The sequence below is a fragment of the Oncorhynchus clarkii genome, unplaced genomic scaffold (genome assembly GCF_045791955.1).
Source record: "Oncorhynchus clarkii lewisi isolate Uvic-CL-2024 unplaced genomic scaffold, UVic_Ocla_1.0 unplaced_contig_7031_pilon_pilon, whole genome shotgun sequence".
Taxonomy (NCBI): Eukaryota; Metazoa; Chordata; class Actinopteri; order Salmoniformes; family Salmonidae; genus Oncorhynchus; species Oncorhynchus clarkii.
Genome location: NW_027260852.1, coordinates 107,944 through 130,000, shown reverse-complemented (window position 1 = coordinate 130,000; position 22,057 = coordinate 107,944). Strand labels below are relative to the sequence as shown.

The 22,057-nt window shown below is 41.7% G+C and overlaps 1 protein-coding gene across 2 annotated transcripts in view; it reads left to right on the top strand.

Moving 5' to 3' along the window:
• Positions 1-21,541, top strand: part of LOC139401921 (RNA binding protein fox-1 homolog 1) — a 77,492-nt gene extending 55,951 nt beyond the window's left edge. The window contains exons 11-14 of one of the 2 annotated variants that reach the window (XM_071145930.1): positions 15,014-15,089; positions 18,704-18,888; positions 18,938-19,743; positions 19,778-21,541. In XM_071145930.1, coding sequence (XP_071002031.1) covers positions 15,014-15,089; positions 18,704-18,826 — 199 coding nt within the window. In that variant the 3' untranslated portion in view covers positions 18,827-18,888; positions 18,938-19,743; positions 19,778-21,541. Of the gene's footprint in view, positions 1-15,013; positions 15,090-18,703; positions 19,744-19,777 lie in introns of both variants that reach the window. The other variant, XM_071145931.1, reaches the window with a different exon arrangement.
• The last annotated feature ends 516 nt before the right edge of the window (positions 21,542-22,057 follow it).

Genomic DNA, 22,057 nt, shown 5'->3' with positions numbered 1-22,057 from the left:
TTCTAAGATCTGTATTTGATCATGTATATGTTTTTGCTCTTTATTCTTTGTTATAGAGCCAAAAAGATTGGAGAAGTGGTTTACCCATACATCTCCATTTTGGATAGATAATTCTTGTTGTTGTTGTTTGTTTAGTGTTTTCCAATTTTCCCAGAAGTGGTTAGAGTCTATGGATTCTTCAATTGCATTGAGCTGATTTCTGACATGCTGTTCCTTCTTTTTCCGTAGTGTATTTCTATATTGTTTTAGTGATTCACCATAGTGAAGGCAAAGACTTTTCCGGGTCTCTATGTTTTTGGTTGGACAGGTTTCTCAATTTCTTTCTTAGATTTTTGCATTCTTCTCACTCTCCCTCTCTCTCTCATGCTCTTGCTCGCTCTCTCTCTCTCAACCGCTCTCTCTCTCTCGCTCAATCTCTCTCTCTCTCTCTCTCTCTCTCGCTCTACTTCTCTCACTCTCCCTCTCTCTCTCTAGTACTGTGGTGATAGATGTATTGTAGATATTTAACATGTAACAGTAGATAGTACTGTGGTGTATAGTAGATATTTAACATGGAACAGTAGATAGTACTGTGGTGTTAGATGTATAGTAGATATTTAACATGGAACAGTAGATAGTACTGTGGTGATAGATGTATAGTATATATTTAACATGGAACAGTAGATAGTACTGTGGTGTTAGATGTATAGTAGATATTTAACATGGAACAGTAGATAGTACTGTGGTGTTAGATGTATAGTAGATATTTAACATGGAACAGTAGATAGTACTGTGGTGATAGATGTATAGTATATATTTAACATGGAACAGTAGATAGTACTGTGGTGTTAGATGTATAGTAGATATTTAACATGGAACAGTAGATAGTACTGTGGTGTTAGATATAGATATTTAACATGGAACAGTAGATGGTCTCTGCTTCATATTGACATGTTTCTGGGGAGGACTGTTAGAGAGAGAGAGTAACAGTCTTCTCTGCTTCATATTGACATGTTTCTGGGGAGGACTGTTAGAGAGAGAGAGATTAACAGTCTTCTCTGCTTCATATTGACATGTTTCTGGGGAGGACTGTTAGAGAGCTGGGGTAACAGTCCTCTCTGCTTCATATTGACATGTTTCTGGGGAGGACTGTTAGAGAGAGAGAGAGTAACAGCCCTCTCTGCTTCATATTGACATGTTTCTGGGGAGGACTGTTAGAGAGAGAGAGAGAGAGAGAGAGTAACAGTCCTCTCTGCTTCATATTGACATGTTTCTGGGGAGGACTGTTAGAGAGAGAGACTAACAGTCCTCTGCTTCATATTGACATGTTTCCGGGGAGGACTGTTAGAGAGCTGGAGTAACAGTCCTCTCTGCTTCATATTGACATGTTTCTGGGGAGGACTGTTAGAGAGAGAGAGAGTAACAGCCCTCTATGCTTCATATTGACATGTTTCTGGGGAGGACTGTTAGAGAGAGAGACTAACAGTCCTCTGCTTCATATTGACATGTTTCTGGGGAGGACTGTTAGAGAGAGAGAGTAACAGTCCTCTCTGCTTCATATTGACATGTTTCTGGGGAGGACTGTTAGAGAGAGAGAGAGTAACAGTCCTCTGCTTCATATTGACTTGTTTCCGGGGAAGACTGTTAGAGAGCTGGAGTAACAGTCCTCTGCTTCATATTGACATGTTTCTGTGGAGGACTGTTAGATAGAGAGAGTAACAGTCCTCTCTGCTTCATATTGACATGTTTCTGGGGAGGATTGTTAGATAGAGAGAGTAACAGTCCTCTCTGCTTCATATTGACATGTTTCTGGGGAGGACTGTTAGAGAGAGAGAGAGTAACAGTCCTCTCTGCTTCATATTGACATGTTTCTGGGGAGGACTGTTAGAGAGAGAGAGTAACACTCCTCTCTGCTTCATATTGACATGTTTCTGGGGAGGACTGTTAGAGAGAGAGAGTAACAGTCCTCTCTGCTTCATATTGACATGTTTCTGGGGAGGACTGTTAGAGAGAGAGAGAGTAACAGTCCTCTCTGCTTCATATTGACATGTTTCTGGGGAGGACTGTTAGAGAGAGAGAGAGAGAGTAACAGTCCTCTCTGCTTCATATTGACATGTTTCTGGGGAGGACTGTTAGAGAGAGAGAGAGAGTAACAGTCCTCTCTGCTTCATATTGACATGTTTCTGGGGAGGACTGTTAGAGAGAGAGAGAGAGAGTAACAGTCCTCTCTGCTTCATATTGACATGTTTCTGGGGAGGACTGTTAGAGAGAGAGAGTAACAGTAATCTCTGCTTCATATTGACATGTTTCTGGGGAGGACTGTTAGAGAGAGAGAGAGTAACAGTCCTCTCTGCTTCATATTGACATGTTTCTGGGGAGGACTGTTAGAGAGAGAGAGTAACAGTCTTCTCTGCTTCATATTGACATGTTTCTGGGGAGGACTGTTAGAGAGAGAGAGTAACAGTCATCTCTGCTTCATATTGACATGTTTCTGGGGAGGACTGTTAGAGAGAGAGAGTAACAGTCATCTCTGCTTCATATTGACATGTTTCTGGGGAGGACTGTTAGAGAGAGAGAGAGTAACAGTGCTCTCTGCTTCATATTGACATGTTTCTGGGGAGGACTGTTAGAGAGATAGAGAGTAACAATCCTCTCTGCTTCATATTGACATGTTTCTGGGGAGGACTGTTAGAGAGAGAGAGAGAGTAACAGTCCTCTCTGCTTCATATTGACATGTTTCTGGGGAGGACTGTTAGAGAGAGAGAGTAACAGTCCTCTCTGCTTCATATTGACATGTTTCTGGGGAGGACTGTTAGAGAGAGAGAGAGAGAGAGTAACAGTCCTCTCTGCTTCATATTGACATGTTTCTGAGGAGGACTGTTAGAGAGAGAGAGAGAGTAACAGTCCTCTCTGCTTCATATTGACATAGTTTTCACATTTATTATGCTTCAGATTCTCTACTTTTCTTATTAAATCCTTTGTCCCTTCCTCTCCTCCTCATCATCCCTCTTTCTCCCCATTCCTCTCCACGTCATCCTCTACACCTCCATCTCTAAATCATCCCTCCCCACGTCCCTCCCTCCCCCATCCCGTCTTCTCTTTCCTCCTGTCTTACCCCCCCCCTCCCCAGATCTCCCCTCAGAAAGCACATGGGTATTGTGAATCTTCCCTCCACCTCCTTACCCTCCATGCCTCTCCCCATCCTGTCTTCCCCTCTCCTCCCTCCCCCTCCCCAGATCTCCCCTCAGAAAGCACAGTGCTATTGTGAATCTTATCTTCTCTTGCAGAGATAATTTGGTCCTCCTTGCAGCAGATGAAATGTCTTGTAACACCTCTACAGGTAATCATAAATACAGAGAGATATAGAATACAACTCAGTATCAAATCACATCACGCCGCCCCTCTCTCTCCCTCTCTCTCTCTCTCTCCCAATCTCTCTCTCTCTCTCTCTCACTCTCTCACTCTCTCTCTCTCTCTCTCTCTCTCTCTCTCTCTCTCTCTCCCAATCTCTCTCTCTCTCTCGCGCTCTATCGCTCTCGCTCTATCGCTCTCTATCTATCTCTCTCTCCCATTCTCTCTCTCTCTCCCTCTCTCTCACCCATTCTCTCTCTATCTCGCTCTCTCTCACGCTCTCTAGCTCTCTCTCTCCCATTCTCTCTCTCTCTCTCTCTCCCATTCTATCTCTCTCCCATTTAATCTCTCTCTCCCTCTCTCTCCCATTCTCTCTCTCTCTCTCTATCTCGCTCTCTCTCACGCTCTCTAGCTCTCTCTCTCCCATTCTCTCTCTCTCTCTCTCTCTCTCGCTCTATCGCGCTCTCTCTCTCCCATTATATCTCTCTCTCTCCCATTCTATCTCTCTCTCCCTCTCTCTCTCCCATTCTCTCTCTCTCTCTCTCTCTCTCGCTCTATCGCTCTCTACCTCTCTCTCTCTCCCATTCTATCTCTCTCTCTCCCTCTCTCTCTCCCATTCTCTCTCTCGCTCTATCTCACTCTCTCTCACGCTCTCTAGCTCTCTCTCTCCCATTCTATCTCTCTCTCCCATTCTCTCTCTCGCTCTATCTCGCTCTCTCTCGCTCTCTATCTCTCTCCCATTCTCTCTCTCCCCCCCCCCCTCTCTCTCTCTCTCTCTTCTATCCCCCCCTCTCTCTCTCTCTCTCTCTCTTCTATCCATCTCTCTCTCTTTCTCTCTCCCTCTCTCTCTCTCACTTTCTCTCTCTGTCTATCTCTCTCTGTCTCTTATCCTCACCGTAGCAGTTATTACAACTGGTGTCATGATGTCTCATAGCAGGCCCTTCGTAGAGCTTCGTAGAGTTGTCATGAACAGGATTTACTATTTCATTAGCAGTTATAACAACTGGTGTCATGATGTCTCATAGAAGGCCTTTCGTAGAGCTTCGTAGAGTTGTCATGAACAGGATTAACTATGTCATTAGCAGTTATAACAACTGGTGTCATGATTTACTTTGTCTTAAGCAGATATAACAACTGGTGTCATGATTTACTATGTCATAAGCAGATATAACAACTGGTGTCATCTATGACTGACTACCATTGGCTGTTAGTAGAGACTATAGGTCAGTACAGTAGAGACTGTAGGTCAGTGTAGTAGAGACTGTAGGTCAGTATGGTAGAGACTGTACTGAAGGTCAGTATAGTAGAGACTGTAGGTCAGTATAGTAGAGACTGTAGGTCAGTGTAGTAGAGACTGTAGGTCAGTATGGTAGAGACTGTACTGAAGGTAAGTATAGTAGAGACTTTGGGTCAGTATAGTAACGACTGTACTGTAGTTCAGTATGGTAGAGACTGTACTGTAGGTCAGTATAGTAGAGACTGTAGGTCAGTATAGCAGATACTGTACTGTAGGTCAGTATAGTAGAGACTGTACTGTAGGTCAGTATGGTAGAGACTGTACTGTAGGTCAGTATGGTAGAGACTGTACTATAGGTCAGTATAGTAGAGACTGTACTGTAGGTCAGTATAGTAGAGACTGTAGGTCAGTATAGTAGAGACTGTACTGTAGGTCAGTATGGTAGAGACTGTACTGTAGGTCAGTGTAGTAGAGACTGTACTGTATGTCAGTATAGTAGAGACTGTAGGTCAGTATAGTAGAGACTGCACAGTAGGTCAGTATGGTAGAGACTGTACTGTAGGTCAGTATAGTAGAGACTGTACTGTAGGTCAGTATAGTAGAGACTGTACTGTAGGTCAGTATGGTAGAGACCGTACTGTAGGTCAGTATAGTAGAGACTGTACTGTAGGTAAGTATAGTAGAGACTGTAGGTCAGTATAGTAGATACTGTACTGTAGGTCAGTATGGTAGAGACTGTACTGTAGGTCAGTATGGTAGAGACTGTAGGTCAGTATAGTAGAGACTGTACTGTAGGTCAGTATAGTAGATACTGTACTGTAGGTCAGTATAGTAGAGACTGTACTGTAGTTCATTATTGTAGAGACTGTACTGTAGGTCAGTATAGTAGAGACTGTACTGTAGGTCAGTATGGTAGAGACTGTACTGTAGGTCAGCATAGTAGAGACTGTAGGTCAGTATAGTAGAGACTGTAGGTCAGTATAGTATAGACTGTACTGTAGGTCAGTATAGTAGAGACTGTACTGTAGGTCAGTATAATAGAGACTGTACTGTAGGTCAGTATAGTAGAGACTGTACTATGGGTCAGTATGATTGAGACTGTACTGTAGGTCAGTATGGTAGAGACTGTAGGTCAGTATAGTAGAGACTTTACTGTAGGTCAGTGTAGATTTACACTGTAGGTTTACTGTAGGTCAGTACAGTCTCTACCACTGTTCTGTAGGTCCATGTAGTAGAGAATGTACTGTAGGTCAGTATAGTAGAGACTGTAGGTCAGTATAGCAGAGACTGTAGTTCAGTATAGCAGAGACTGTACTGTAGGTCAGTGTAGTAGAGACTGTAGGTCAGTATAGTAGAGACTTTACTGTAGGTCAGTGTAGTAGAGACTGTAGGTCAGTATAGCAGAGACTGTAGGTCAGTATAGCAGAGACTGTACTGTAGATCAGTATAGTAGAGACTGTAGGTCAGTGTAGTAGAGACTGTAGGTCAGTATAGTAGAGACTGTACAGTAGGTCAGTATAGTAGAGACTGTAGGTCAGTGTAGTAGAGACTGTAGGTCAGTATAGTAGAGACTGTACAGTAGGTCAGTATAGTAGAGACTGTAGGTCAATATAGTAGAGACTGTACTGTAAGTCAGTATCGTAGAGACTGTAGGTCAGTATAGTAGAGACTGTAGGTCAGTATAGTAGAGACTGTACTGTAGGTCAGTATAGTAGAGACTGTAGGTCAGTATAGTAGAGACTGTACTGGAAGTCAGTATCGTAGAGACTGTAGGTCAGTATAGTAGGGACTGTAGGTCAGTATAGCAGAGACTGTAGGTCAGTATAGCAGAGACTGTACTGTAGATCAGTATAGTAGAGACTGTAGGTCAGTGTAGTAGAGACTGTAGGTCAGTACAGTAGAGACTGTACAGTAGGTCAGTATAGTAGAGACTGTAGGTCAGTATAGTAGAGACTGTACTGTAAGTCAGTATCGTAGAGACTGTAGGTCAGTATAGTAGAGACTGTAGGTCAGTATAGTAGAGACTGTACTGTAGGTCAGTATGGTAGAGACTGTACTGTAGGTCAGTATGGTGGAGACTGTAGGTCAGTATGGTAGAGACTGTAGGTCAGTATAGTAGAGACTGTAGGTCAGTATAGTAGAGACTGTAGGTCAGTATGTTAGAGACTGTACTGTAGGTCAGTATAGTAGAGACTGTACTGTAGGTCAGTATGGTAGAGACTGTACTGTCGGTCAGTATAGTAGAGACTGTAGGTCAGTATAGTAGAGACTGTAGGTCAGTATAGTAGAGACTGTACTGTAGGTCAGTATAGTAGAGACTGTACTGTAGGTCAGTATACTAGAGACTGTACTGTAGGTCGGTATGGTAGAGACTGCACTGTAGGTCAGTATGGTAGAGACTGTAGGTCAGTATAGTAGAGACTGTAGGTCAGTATAGTAGAGACTGTACTGTAGGTCAGTGTAGTAGAGACTGTAGGTCAGTATAGTAGGGACTGTACTGTAGGTCAGTGTAGTAGAGACTGTAGGTCAGTATAGTAGAGACTTTACTGTAGGTCAGTGTAGCAGAGACTGTTCTGTAGGTCTGTGTAGTAGAGACTGTACTGTAGGTCAGTATAGTAGAGACTGTACTGTAGGTCAGTATAATAGAGACTGTAGGTCAGTATAGTAGAGACTGTAGGTCAGTATAGTAGAGGCTGTACTGTAGGTCAGTATAGTAGAGACTGTAGGTCAGTATAGTAGAGACTGTAGGTCAGTATGGTAGAGACTGTACTGTAGGTCAGTATAGTAGAGACTTTACTGTAGGTCAGTATGGTAGAGACTGTAGGTCAGTATGGTAGAGACTGTACTTTAGGTCAGTATAGTAGAGACTGTAGGTCAGTATAGTAGAGACTGTACTGTTGGTCAGTATAGTAGAGACTGTAGGTCAGTATAGTAGAGACTGTGCTGTAGTTCAGTATGGTAGATACTGTACGTCAGTATAGTAGAGACTGTGCTGTAGGTCAGTATGGTAGAGACTGTAGGTCAGTATAGTAGAGACTTTACTGTAGGTCAGTATGGTAGAGACTGTACTGTAGGTCAGTATAGTAGAGACTGTACTGTAGGTCAGTATAGTAGAGACTGTACTGTAGGTCAGTATAGTAGAGACTGTAGGTCAGTATAGGAGAGACTGTACTGTAGGTCAGTATAGTAGAGACTGTAGGTCAGTATAGGAGAGACTTTACTGTAGGTCAGTATAGTAGAGACTTTACTGTAGGTCAGTATAGTAGAGACTGTACTGTAGGTCAGTATAGTAGAGACTGTACTGTAGGTCAGTATAGTAGAGACTGTAGGTCAGTATAGGAGAGACTGTACTGTAGGTCAGTATAGTAGAGACTGTAGGTCAGTATAGGAGAGACTTTACTGTAGGTCAGTATAGTAGAGACTTTACTGTAGGTCAGTATAGTAGAGACTGTAGGTCAGTATAGTAGAGACTGTGCTGTAGGTCAGTATGGTAGAGACTGTAGGTCAGTATAGTAGAGACTGTACTGTAGGTCAGTATAGTAGAGACTGTACTGTAGGTCAGTATAGTAGAGACTGTAGGTCAGTATAGTAGAGACTGTACTGTAGGTCAGTATAGTAGAGACTGTACTGTAGGTCAGTATAGTAGAGACTGTACTGTAGGTCAGTATAGTAGAGACTGTACTGTATGTCAGTATAGTAGAGACTTTACTGTAGGTCAGTATGGTAGAGACTGTAGGTCAGTATAGTAGAGACTGTAGGTCAGTATATTAGAGACTGTACTTTAGGTCAGTATAGTAGAGACTGTAGGTCAGTATAGTAGAGACTGTACTGTAAGTCAGTATCGTAGAGACTGTAGGTCAGTATAGTAGAGACTGTAGGTCAGTATAGTAGAGACTGTACTGTAGGTCAGTATGGTAGAGACTGTACTGTAGGTCAGTATGGTGGAGACTGTAGGTCAGTATGGTAGAGACTGTAGGTCAGTATAGTAGAGACTGTAGGTCAGTATGTTAGAGACTGTACTGTAGGTCAGTATAGTAGAGACTGTACTGTAGGTCAGTATGGTAGAGACTGTACTGTAGGTCAGTATAGTAGAGACTGTACTTTAGGTCAGTATAGTAGAGACTGTACTGTAGGTCAGTATAGCAGAGACTGTACTGTAGGTCAGTATAGTAGAGACTGTAGGTCAGTATAGGAGAGACTGTACTGTAGGTCAGTATAGTAGAGACTGTAGGTCAGTATAGGAGAGACTTTACTGTAGGTCAGTATAGTAGAGACTTTACTGTAGGTCAGTATAGTAGAGACTGTAGGTCAGTATAGTAGAGACTGTGCTGTAGGTCAGTATGGTAGAGACTGTAGGTCAGTATAGTAGAGACTGTACTGTAGGTCAGTATAGTAGAGACTGTACTGTAGGTCAGTATAGTAGAGACTGTAGGTCAGTATAGTAGAGACTGTACTGTAGGTCAGTATAGTAGAGACTGTACTGTAGGTCAGTATAGTAGAGACTGTACTGTAGGTCAGTATAGTAGAGACTGTACTGTATGTCAGTATAGTAGAGACTTTACTGTAGGTCAGTATGGTAGAGACTGTAGGTCAGTATAGTAGAGACTGTAGGTCAGTATATTAGAGACTGTACTTTAGGTCAGTATAGTAGAGACTGTAGGTCAGTATAGTAGAGACTGTACTGTAAGTCAGTATCGTAGAGACTGTAGGTCAGTATAGTAGAGACTGTAGGTCAGTATAGTAGAGACTGTACTGTAGGTCAGTATGGTAGAGACTGTACTGTAAGTCAGTATGGTGGAGACTGTAGGTCAGTATGGTAGAGACTGTAGGTCAGTATAGTAGAGACTGTAGGTCAGTATGTTAGAGACTGTACTGTAGGTCAGTATAGTAGAGACTGTACTGTAGGTCAGTATGGTAGAGACTGTACTGTAGGTCAGTATAGTAGAGACTGTACTGTCGGTCAGTATAGTAGAGACTGTAGGTCAGTATAGTAGAGACTGTAGGTCGTTATGGTAGAGACTGTACTGTAGGTCAGTATAATAGAGACTGTACTGTAGGTCAGTATAGTAGAGACTGTACTGTAGGTCGGTATGGTAGAGACTGCACTGTAGGTCAGTATAGTAGAGACTGTACTGTAGGTCAGTATGATAGAGACTGTACTGTAGGTCAGTATAGTAGAGACTGTAGGTCAGTATAATAGAGACTGTAAGTCAGTATAGTAGAGACTGTACTGTAGGTCGGTATGGTAGAGACTGTACTGTAGGTCAGTATAGTAGAGACTGTAGGTCAGTATAATAGAGACTGTAGGTCAGTACAGTAGAGACTGTACTGTAGGTCAGTATGATAGAGACTGTACTGTGGGTCAGTATAATAGAGACTGTAGGTCAGTATGGTAGAGACTGTAAGTCAGTATGGTAGAGACTGTAGGTCAGTATAATAGAGACTGTAGGTCAGTATGGTAGAGACTGTAGGTCAGTATAATAGAGCAGGTTGGTGAGACTTTGAAGAACAAGGTCCAAATGTATTGGGGATTAACACACACACACAGACATACGCACACACACACTCAAACACACATGCACAATGTCCAAAACTAATGGGAATTAACAGAGCCTATGCAAATCAGCTTATTTATATTTGCAAGCCAGGCTGCTGATTGGCTGTTATCAGTATGCGCGGGCAGTCAGGCTCAGAGGGGGAGATTAGAACTCAGCTATCGCCAACGCTTCTGCTCGCTGCCCCTCGGAACTCTGGGATATGGAACCGCTCTCTGGGGGTTTTAGTTTTACCATGTCTGTCTGTCTCTCTCTCTGTGTCTGTCTGTCTGTCTTTCTCCCTGTCCTTCTGTCCGTCCGTCTCTGTGTCTGTCTGTCTCTCTGTCTCTCTCTGTCTCTGTCTCTCTCTCTCTCTGTCTGTCTCTCTCTCTGTGTCAGTCTGTCTGTCTGTCTGTCTGTCTGTCTGTCTGTCTTTCTTTCATTCTTTCATTCTTTCTCTCTAACTGTTCTACCTCCCTATCTATGTCCCTCTAACTCTGTTCTACCTCTCTATCTCTGTCCCTCTAACTCTGTTCTACCTCTCTATCTCTGTCCCTCTAACTCTGTTCTACCTCTCTATCTCTGTCCCTCTAACTCTGTTCTACCTCTCTATCTCTGTCCCTCTAACTCTGTTCTACCTCTGTCCCTCTAACTCTGTTCTTCCTCTCTATCTCTGTCCCTCTAACTCTGTTCTACCTCTCTATCTCTGTCCCTCTAACTCTGTTCTACCTCTCTATCTCTGTCCCTCTAACTCTGTTCTACCTCTCTATCTCTGTCCCTCTAACTCTGTTCTACCTCTCTATCTCTGTCCCTCTAACTCTGTTCTACCTCTCTATCTCTGTCCCTCTAACTCTGTTCTACCTCTGTCCCTCTAACTCTGTTCTTCCTCTCTATCTCTGTCCCTCTAACTCTGTTCTACCTCTCTATCTCTGTCCCTCTAACTCTGTTCTACCTCTCTATCTATGTCCCTCTAACTCTGTTCTACCTCTCTATCTCTGTCCCTCTAACTCTGTTCTACCTCTCTATCGCTGTCCCTCTAACTCTGTTCTACCTCTCTATCTCTGTCCCTCTAACTCTGTTCTACCTCTCTATCTCTGTCCCTCTAACTCTGTTCTACCTCTCTATCTCTGTCCCTCTAACTCTGTTCTACCTCTCTATCTCTGTCCCTCTAACTCTGTTCTACCTCTCTATCTCTGTCCCTCTAACTCTGTTCTACCTCTCTATCTCTGTCCCTCTAACTCTGTTCTTCCTCTCTATCTCTGTCCCTCTAACTCTGTTCTACCTCTCTATCTCTGTCCCTCTAACTCTGTTCTACCTCTCTATCTCTGTCCCTCTAACTCTGTTCTACCTCTCTCTCTCTGTCCCTCTAACTCTGTTCTGTTTCTCTCTCTCTGTCCCTCTAACTCTGTTCTGTCTCTCTATCTCTGTCCCTCTAACTCTGTTCTGTCTCTCTATCTCTGTCCCTCTAACTCTGTTCTACCTCTCTATCTCTGTCCCTCTAACTGTTCTACCTCTCTATCTCTGTCCCTCTAACTCTGTTCTACCTCTCTATCTCTGTCCCTCTAACTGTTCTACCTCTCTATCTCTGTCCCTCTAACTCTGTTCTGTCTCTCTATCTCTGTCCCTCTAACTCTTGTTTGTTTTCTCTTTCTTTGTCTGTCTGTCTGTCTTACTGTCTGTCTGTCTTACTGTCTGTCTGTCTCTCTCAACATGAAAAAGTAACCAATCCTTTTCTTGTTAGGGTAAAACCTGCTGTTATTCACTATGACATTTACAGCCAACGTTATTCTATGTTTTTATTTCTTATGAAACGTGTTGAGATGTAGTAGGAAAGGAGGTTATTACATTTTTGTGTAACTGTGTTTCATACATTCACAGATGCTGAGTCTTCTGTTTCTGCACTGAGATGGCTGTTACATGTAACTGTGTTTCATACATTCACAGATGCTGAGTCTTCTGTTTCTGCACTGAGATGGCTGTTACATGTAACTGTGTTTCATACATTCACAGATGCTGAGTCTTCTGTTTCTGCACTGAGATGGCTGTTACATGTAACTGTGTTTCATACATTCACAGATGCTGAGTCTTCTGTTTCTGCACTGAGATGGCTGTTACATGTAACTGTGTTTCATACATTCACAGATGCTGAGTCCTCTGTTTCTGCACTGAGATGGCTGTTACATGTAACTGTGTTTCATACATTCACAGATGCTGAGTCTTCTGTTTCTGCACTGAGATGGCTGTTACATGTAACTGTGTTTCATACATTCACAGATGCTTAGTCTTCTGTTTCTGCACTGAGATGGCTGTTACGTGTAACTGTGTTTCATACATTCACAGATGCTGAGTCTTCTGTTTCTGCACTGAGATGGCTGTTACGTGTAACTGTGTTTCATACATTCACAGATGCTGTCTTCTGTTTCTGCACTGAGATGGCTGTTACATGTAACTGTGTTTCATACATTCACAGATGCTGAGTCTTCTGTTTCTGCACTGAGATGGCTGTTACATGTAACTGTGTTTCATACATTCACAGATGCTGAGTCTTCTGTTTCTGCACTGAGATGGCTGTTACGTGTAACTGTGTTTCATACATTCACAGATGCTGAGTCTTCTGTTTCTGCTCTGAGATGGCTGTTACGTGTAACTGTGTTTCATACATTCACAGATGCTGAGTCTTCTGTTTCTGCACTGAGATGGCTGTTACATGTAACTGTGTTTCATACATTCACAGATGCTGAGTCTTCTGTTTCTGCACTGAGATGGCTGTTACGTGTAACTGTGTTTCATACATTCACAGATGCTGAGTCCTCTGTTTCTGCACTGAGATGGCTGTTACGTGTAACTGTGTTTCATACATTCACAGATGCTGAGTCCTCTGTTTCTGCACTGAGATGGCTGTTACGTGTAACTGTGTTTCATACATTCACAGATGCTGAGTCTTCTGTTTCTGCACTGAGATGGCTGTTACATGTAACTGTGTTTCATACATTCACAGATGCTGAGTCTTCTGTTTCTGCACTGAGATGGCTGTTACATGTAACTGTGTTTCATACATTCACAGATGCTGAGTCTTCTGTTTCTGCACTGAGATGGCTGTTACATGTAACTGTGTTTCAGACATTCACAGATGCTGAGTCCTCTGTTTCTGCACTGAGATGGCTGTTACATGTAACTGTGTTTCATACATTCACAGATGCTTAGTCTTCTGTTTCTGCACTGAGATGGCTGTTATATGTAACTGTGTTTCAGACATTCACAGATGCTGAGTCCTCTGTTTCTGCACTGAGATGGCTGTTACGTGTAACTGTGTTTCATACATTCACTGATGCTGAGTCTTCTGTTTCTGCACTGAGATGGCTGTTACGTGTAACTGTGTTTCATACATTCACAGATGCTGAGTCTTCTGTTTCTGCACTGAGATGGCTGTTACGTGTAACTGTGTTTCATACATTCACAGATGCTGAGTCCTCTGTTTCTGCACTGAGATGGCTGTTACATGTAACTGTGTTTCATACATTCACAGATGCTGAGTCTTCTGTTTCTGCACTGAGATGGCTGTTACGTGTAACTGTGTTTCATACATTCACAGATGCTGAGTCCTCTGTTTCTGCACTGAGATGGCTGTTACATGTAACTGTGTTTCATACATTCACAGATGCTGAGTCTTCTGTTTCTGCACTGAGATGGCTGTTACATGTAACTGTGTTTCATACATTCACAGATGCTGAGTCTTCTGTTTCTGCACTGAGATGGCTGTTACATGTAACTGTGTTTCATACATTCACAGATGCTTAGTCTTCTGTTTCTGCACTGAGATGGCTGTTATATGTAACTGTGTTTCATACATTCACAGATGCTGAGTCTTCTGTTTCTGCACTGAGATGGCTGTTACGTGTAACTGTGTTTCATACATTCACAGATGCTGAGTCTTCTGTTTCTGCACTGAGATGGCTGTTACGTGTAACTGTGTTTCATACATTCACAGATGCTGAGTCCTCTGTTTCTGCACTGAGATGGCTGTTACGTGTAACTGTGTTTCATACATTCACAGATGCTGAGTCTTCTGTTTCTGCACTGAGATGGCTGTTACATGTAACTGTGTTTCATACATTCACAGATGCTGAGTCTTCTGTTTCTGCACTGAGATGGCTGTTACATGTAACTGTGTTTCAGACATTCACAGATGCTGAGTCTTCTTTTTCTGCACTGAGATGGCTGTTACATGTAACTGTGTTTCATACATTCAAAGATGCTGAGTCTTCTGTTTCTGCACTGAGATGGCTGTTACATGTAACTGTGTTTCATACATTCACAGATGCTTAGTCTTCTGTTTCTGCACTGAGATGGCTGTTATATGTAACTGTGTTTCATACATTCACAGATGCTGAGTCCTCTGTTTCTGCACTGAGATGGCTGTTACGTGTAACTGTGTTTCATACATTCACAGATGCTGAGTCTTCTGTTTCTGCACTGAGATGGCTGTTACATGTAACTGTGTTTCATACATTCACAGATGCTGAGTCTTCTGTTTCTGCACTGAGATGGCTGTTACATGTAACTGTGTTTCAGACATTCACAGATGCTGAGTCCTCTGTTTCTGCACTGAGATGGCTGTTACGTGTAACTGTATTTCATACATTCACAGATGCTGAGTCCTCTGTTTCTGCACTGAGATGGCTGTTACCTGTGTTTCATACATTCACAGATGCCGAGTCCTCTGTTTCTGCACTGATATGGCTGTTACATGTAACTTTGACTCCATTCAAATGAATCCTAAGAGTTACAGAACACGTACAAGACATGGATGTACTGTGTGTGAGTTTATGTGTGTGTGTTTATGTGTGTGTGTGTGTCTGGTTTTGATGATGGGTACTGATGGTGTTTGTTGTTGTCTCATGTGTTTCCATAGTTACGGACCAGTATATGCTGCGGACCCCTACAACCACCCACTTGCTCCAGCAGCCACATACAGCATTGGTGCCATGGTAAAATACACACACACCTCTTTCTGTCTCCTCTTCCTTACTTCTCTCTCTGTCTCCCCGTCCTTCCTCCTCTCTCTCTCCTTCCTTCCTCCTCTCTCTCCTTCCTCCTCTCACTCTGTCTCTCCTTCCTCCTCTCTCTCTGTCTCCTCTTCCTTCCTCTCTCTCTCTCTCTCTCTCTCTCTCTCCTCCTTCCTCCTCTCTCTCTGTCTCCTCTTCCTCCTCTCTCTCTGTCTCTCCTTCCTTCCTCCTCTCTCTCGATCTCCCCTTCCTTCCTTCCTCCTCTCTCTCGGTCTCCCCTTCCTTCTCTCTCTCTCCTTCCTTCCTCCTCTCTCTCTCTCCTTCCTTCCTCCTCTCTCTCTGTCTCTCCTTCCTCCTCTCCTCTCTTGCCATCAGGTGTTTTTTCATTCTCTCTTGCTTTTCTGTGTTTCCTTGTCTTTCTCCGTTCATCCACCTCTCCCTCATTCTGTCCCTCTTCACCTCTCCCTCCCTCTCCCTGAGGGACAGACAGACGGGCGGGCAGGCGGACAGACAGACAGACAGACAGACAGACAGACGGGTGGATGGGTGGGCGGACAGACAGACAGACAGACAGACGGGCGGGCAGGCGGACAGACAGACAGACAGACAGACAGACAGACAGACGGGTGGGTGGGCGGGCAGGCAGGCAGGCGGACAGACAGACAGACGGGCGGGCAGGCGGACAGACAGACAGACAGACAGACGGGCGGGCAGGCGGACAGACAGACAGACAGACAGACAGACGGGCAGGCAGGCGGACAGACAGACGGGCGGGCAGGCGGACAGACAGACAGACACTTCTACTCCACTAACACAAGCATGGTGCATTGTTATGTGATTCCGTCATACACAACAAAACGAGCACGGTGTTGATGTTGTTGTTGTTACTGATGTTGTTATGTGATGTCTCCATGTATTAACCCCTTGTTTCTCACCCCTCTGAGTAGCCCCTGGCATGAAGGCCTGGCATGATGGCCTGGCATGTCTGTTGGCATGACTGGGTGCACGCTGCATGTGGGGGGGGCCATGGCTTCCCACTGGGTTTGTAACGGTAACCTAACAAACGGTAAATGGCAGATAGTTGGTCAGGAAGTAGTGCGTGGAGGGTATTCTACACACTTCACAAGTAGACTTAGACAAGAGCTTTACATATACAGTACATATCTTTACATATACAGTACATATACAGTACATATCTTTACATATACACTACATATCTTTACATATACAGTACATATCTTTACATATACAGTACATATACAGTACATATACAGTACACATACAGTACATATACAGTGCATATCTTTACATATACAGTACATATCTTTACATATAGAGTACATATCTTTACATATACAGTACATATACAGTACATATCTTTACATATACACTACATATCTTTACATATACAGTACATATCTTTACATATACAATACATATCTTTACATATACAGTACACATACAGTACATATACAGTACACATACAGTACATATACAGTACATATCTTTACATATACAGTACATATCTTTACATATAGAGTACATATCTTTACATATACAGTACACATACAGTACATATACAGTACATATACAGTACATATACAGTACATATCTTTACATAGCTTTGCATATACAGTACATATATTTACATATACAGTACATATCTTTAAATATCTTTACATATACAGTACATATACAGTACATATACAGTACATATCTTTACATAGCTTTGCATATACAGTACATATCTTTACATATACAGTACATATCTTTAAATAGCTTTACATATACAGTACATATACCGTACATATCTTTACATATACAGCACATATCTTTACATATACAGCACATATACAGTACATATCTTTACATATACAGTACATATATTTACATAGCTTTGCATATACAGTACATATCTTTACATATACAGTACATATATGTACATATACATTACATATATGTACATATACAGTTCATATATTTACATATCTTTACATATACAGTACATATATGTACATGTACAGTACATATATTTACATATACAGTACATATGCAGTACATACAGTACATATACAGTACATATCTTTACATATACAGTACATATACAGTACATATACAGTACATATACAGTACATATCTTTACATATACAGTACATATACAGTGCATATACAGTACATATACAGCACATATACAGTACATATACAGTACATATCTTTACATATACAGTACATATCTTTACATATCTTTACATATACAGTACATATATTTACATATACAGTACATATACAGTACATATATTTAGATATCTTTACATATCTTTACATATACAGTACATATATGTACATATACAGTACATATCTTTACATATACAGTACATATGCAGTACATACAGTACATATACAGTACATATACAGTACATATCTTTACATATACAGTACATATACAGTGCATATACAGTACATATACAGCACATATACAGTACATATACAGTACATATCTTTACATATACAGTACATATCTTTACATATCTTTACATATACAGTACATATATTTACATATACAGTACATATGCAGTACATATATTTACATATCTTTACATATCGTTACATATACAGTACATATATGTACATATACAGTACATATCTTTACATATACAGTACATATGCAGTACATACCGTACATATACAGTACATATCTTTACATATACAGTACATATATGTACATATAGGGTACATATATTTACATGTACAGTACATATCTTTACATATACAGTACATATGCAGTACATACAGTACATATACAGTACATATATTTACATATACAGTAAATATATTTACATATACATGACATATCTTTACATATCTTTACATATACAGTACATGTACAGTACATATCTTTACATATACAGTACATATCTTTACATATACAGTACATATACAATACATATCTTTACATATACAGTACATATCTTTACATATACAGTACATATCTGTACACATACAGTACATATCTTTACATATACAGTACATATCTTTACATATACAATACATATCTTTACATATACAGTACATATCTTTACATATACAGTACATATACAGTACATATCCAGTACATATCTGTACATATACAGTACATATCTTTACATATATAGTACATATCTTTACATATATAGTACATATCTTTAGGGATGTTGTTTGCATAGAATTAGAGAAGAATATCTCTATATTTACGCGTGTGTTTCAGAATGCTTTACATACAGTTTATCTCTATGGTTACCTGTGTGTTTCAGAATGATTTACATACAGTATAACTATATGGTTACCTGTGTGTTTCAGAATGCTATACATACAGTTTATCTCTGAGTTCTTACATGATCTCTATGGTTACGTGTGCGTTTCAGAATGCTTACATTATCTCTATGGTTACGTGTGCATTTCAGACTGCTTACATTATCTCTATGATTACATGTGCGTTTCAGAATGCTTACATTACCTCTATGGTTACGTGTGCGTTTCAGAATGCTTACAGTATCTCTATGGTTACGTGTGCGTTTCAGAATGCTTACAGCATCTCTATGGTTACGTGTGTGTTTCGGAATCCGTTTGCCCCGTTGGCTGATGCCAAGACGAGGAGTCATGCAGACGACGTGGGGCTGGTGTTGTCCTCCCTGCAGGCTAGTATATACAGGGGAGGTTACAGCCGCTTCGCCCCATACTAACCCACCAACCAACCTCCCCACAACCAAACAACAACCAATAACTACCCTACCAACCAACCAACCTCCCTAAAACCATACAACAACCAATTACTACCCTACCAACCAACCAACCTCCCCACAACCAAACAACTTCAAATCCTTTCTGACAGGGATACAACCGAGCGACCAACCAACCGACCAACCAACAAACAAACCACACAACCAACAAACTAGTATGTGAGTGAGACAGACAGAGAGAGTGAGAGACAGAGAGAGAGAGAGACAGAGAAATAACTTTGAGGCCTGGGTATTGCAATATATGCTGTTGAGCATGATTTTAGCAGCTCCTAAGAGAGAGGGAAGTCAGTCAACTAAAAAAAGGATATTTATACCTCAGATATGTTGTGTGCTGTTCATTTTGATACGGTGGGTTTTTAATTTGTAAAGGTTAGTAGATTGTCCGTGTTGGTAGAGCTACAGAAGAGCTACTAGATTTAAAACCTTACCATAGTAAAACAACACATTTTCAACTGTTAGGGCTTCGTGAAAAGACAAACCAATCCTGTAAAATACATCGTAGAATGTGATCCCGTTTCGTAAGAGTGTTTACATGATTCTAGGGTTCGGATTCCTTTGACATTCCTCTCTCTGTTAGCGTCTACGTTGTTTCCTAGCTACTGGGGTTAGGATTAGGAACGGGGTTAAAGTTAAGGACTGGGCAAGTGTTAGGGTTAGGATCAGGTTAGGATTAGGGTTAAGGTTGGGATTAGGTTAGGATTATGGTTAAGGTTGGGATTAGGTTAGGATTATGGTTAAGGTTGGGATTAGGTTAGGATTAGGGTTAAGGTTGGGGTTAGGTTAGGTTAGGATTGGGGTTAAAGTTAAGGACTGGGCAAGTGTTAGGATTAGGTTAGGATTGTGGTTAAGGTTGGGGTTAGGTTAGGATTATGGTTAAGGTTGGGGTTAGGTTAGGATTAGGGTGAAGGTTGGGATTAGGTTAGGATTAGGGTTAAGGTTGGGGTTAGGTTAGGTTAGGATTGGGGTTAAAGTTAAGGACTGGGCAAGTGTTATGGTTAGGATTAGGGTTAATGTTGGGATTAGGTTAGGATTAGGGTTAAGGTTGGGGTTAGTTTAGGGCTGAAGCTCAGGGTTAGGATTAAGTTTAGGGTTGGGGAGGTGGGGGTAAAATGGGGTACTAGAAAGGCACGAAAGGTTGCAAGATCGAGTCCCCCTGCAGACAAGGTGAAAATCTGTCGTTCTGCCCCTGAACAAGGCAGTTAACCCAATGTTCCTAGGCCGTCATTGTAAATAAGAATTTGTTCTTAACTGACTTGCCTAGTTAAATAAAGTTAAAATAGAAATTAGACCAGGTGATGGGATAGAGAGATGGAGGGGAGGTGGGGGTAAAATGGGGTACTATAAACCCACAACACAGTGCTGTGTCATTATTAGACCAGGTGATGGGAAAGAGAGAGATGGAGGGGAGTAGTTGTGTGTGAATGATGCGTAGTCGGCAGCGTGCTAGCTGAACAGCGAGGACGTTGATGTGTGGATTAGATCATGATGGTTGTGATTGTCATCGTTTATCACTCAAAGCCAAAGGTTCAGATGTTCCCGGGGTTTTCCATCTGTGTGTGCAGTCAGATTTTTACAGAGAATAACTTATTATGGTTAGAGGACAAAGAGTCTGCTTCCCAAACGGACCCCTATTCCCTATATAGGGCCCTATATGCCTCTGGTCAAAGTAGTGCACTATGTAGGGAATAGGGTGCCATAGGGCCCTGTTCAACGTAGTGCACTATATAGGGAATAGGGTGCCATAGGGCCCTGTTCAAAGTAGTGCACTATATAGGGAATAGGGTGCCATTGGGTCCTGTTCAAAGGGGTGCACTATGTAGGGAATAGGGTGCCATAGGGCCCTGTTCAAAGGAGTGCACTATGTAGGGAATAGGGTGCCATAGGGCCCTGTTCAAAGGGATGCACTATGTAGGGAATAGGGTGCCATAGGGCCCTGTTCAACGTAGTGCACTATATAGGGAATAGGGTGCCATAGGGCCCTGTTCAAAGGGGTGCACTATGTAGGGAATAGGGTGCCATAGGGCCCTGTTCAAAGGAGTGCACTATGTAGGGAATAGGGTGCCATTTGGGAGGCATGTAGTCTTTTTCTCCATGTAGGGTTTACTGTTGAAACCATCATCTAGTCCCTTTAGTCAAAACCCTTTATATAGATATAGGTTATCCCATAGTAATAATAATGATACTGGGACAGATGTCGTTTTTATAGAAATTACAGTATATCCATTGATATAGTTGCAGACTTTTATATTATGGGAGAGAATTTAAAAAATATAAAAAAATGTCTATATTACCTTTTGTGTTTCGTTTTTTTTTCTGTCCAGAAATTATACGACTATGATTATTTGTACCCGATGAAAATTGAACAAACAAAAAAAAAATATATATATATATATATATATACCAACAATGTATTAATGGAGACGTTTGAGCTGTGCAACGAAGGTGTTCTCTGAAAACACAAAAATACACGACTGTAATGTTTTAGTTGTAGGCTACAACACCAAGGGTTTGGGGAAAAATCTTTTCTCGTTGTCTTTATGGAGTCGTCATGTCCAGATGGATCATGACTCTCTACAAGTAATGCAATCATAATGTACATACTGTCATGGCATTTTTTTTGGGGGGGGGGTCAGCTGTACTATTTTGCCGACACACACACGGTCTTCACTACTACACGGCTGTGAAACATGTCAGTGTCCTTCCTATACGCTGTTGATGTTTGTTAGTTAGGCTTTTTGTTTTTGTTTACATTGACTTGTCTTTCATTTGGGTTTTGATATCATTTGTAATGTGACCTCCTTTGTAATGTTATTTTCTAGAACTCAGCCTTTACACTTTGAAAAAAAAACTGTTTGATTAATTAGAAATATATATGACTTGTGAAAAAAAAAAGATGAGGTTTATGTAAATATGAAAAATGAGGCTGTTGTTGATTTAAAGTGCTCCAGGGGCTGAGAGAGGAAACGCCCAGCTCTCCTCACGCAGCTAAACACTTCCTTACACCCCTCTTTTCTTCCTGATACCCCCCCCTCCCTCCTTTCCTCCCTCCTTTCCTCCCCCCCCCTCCCTCCTTTCCTCCCTCCTTTCCTTCCTCCTTTCCTCCCCCCCACTCCCTCCTTTCCTCCCTCCTTTCCTTCCTCATTTCCTCCCCCCTCCATCCCTCTTTTCCTCCCC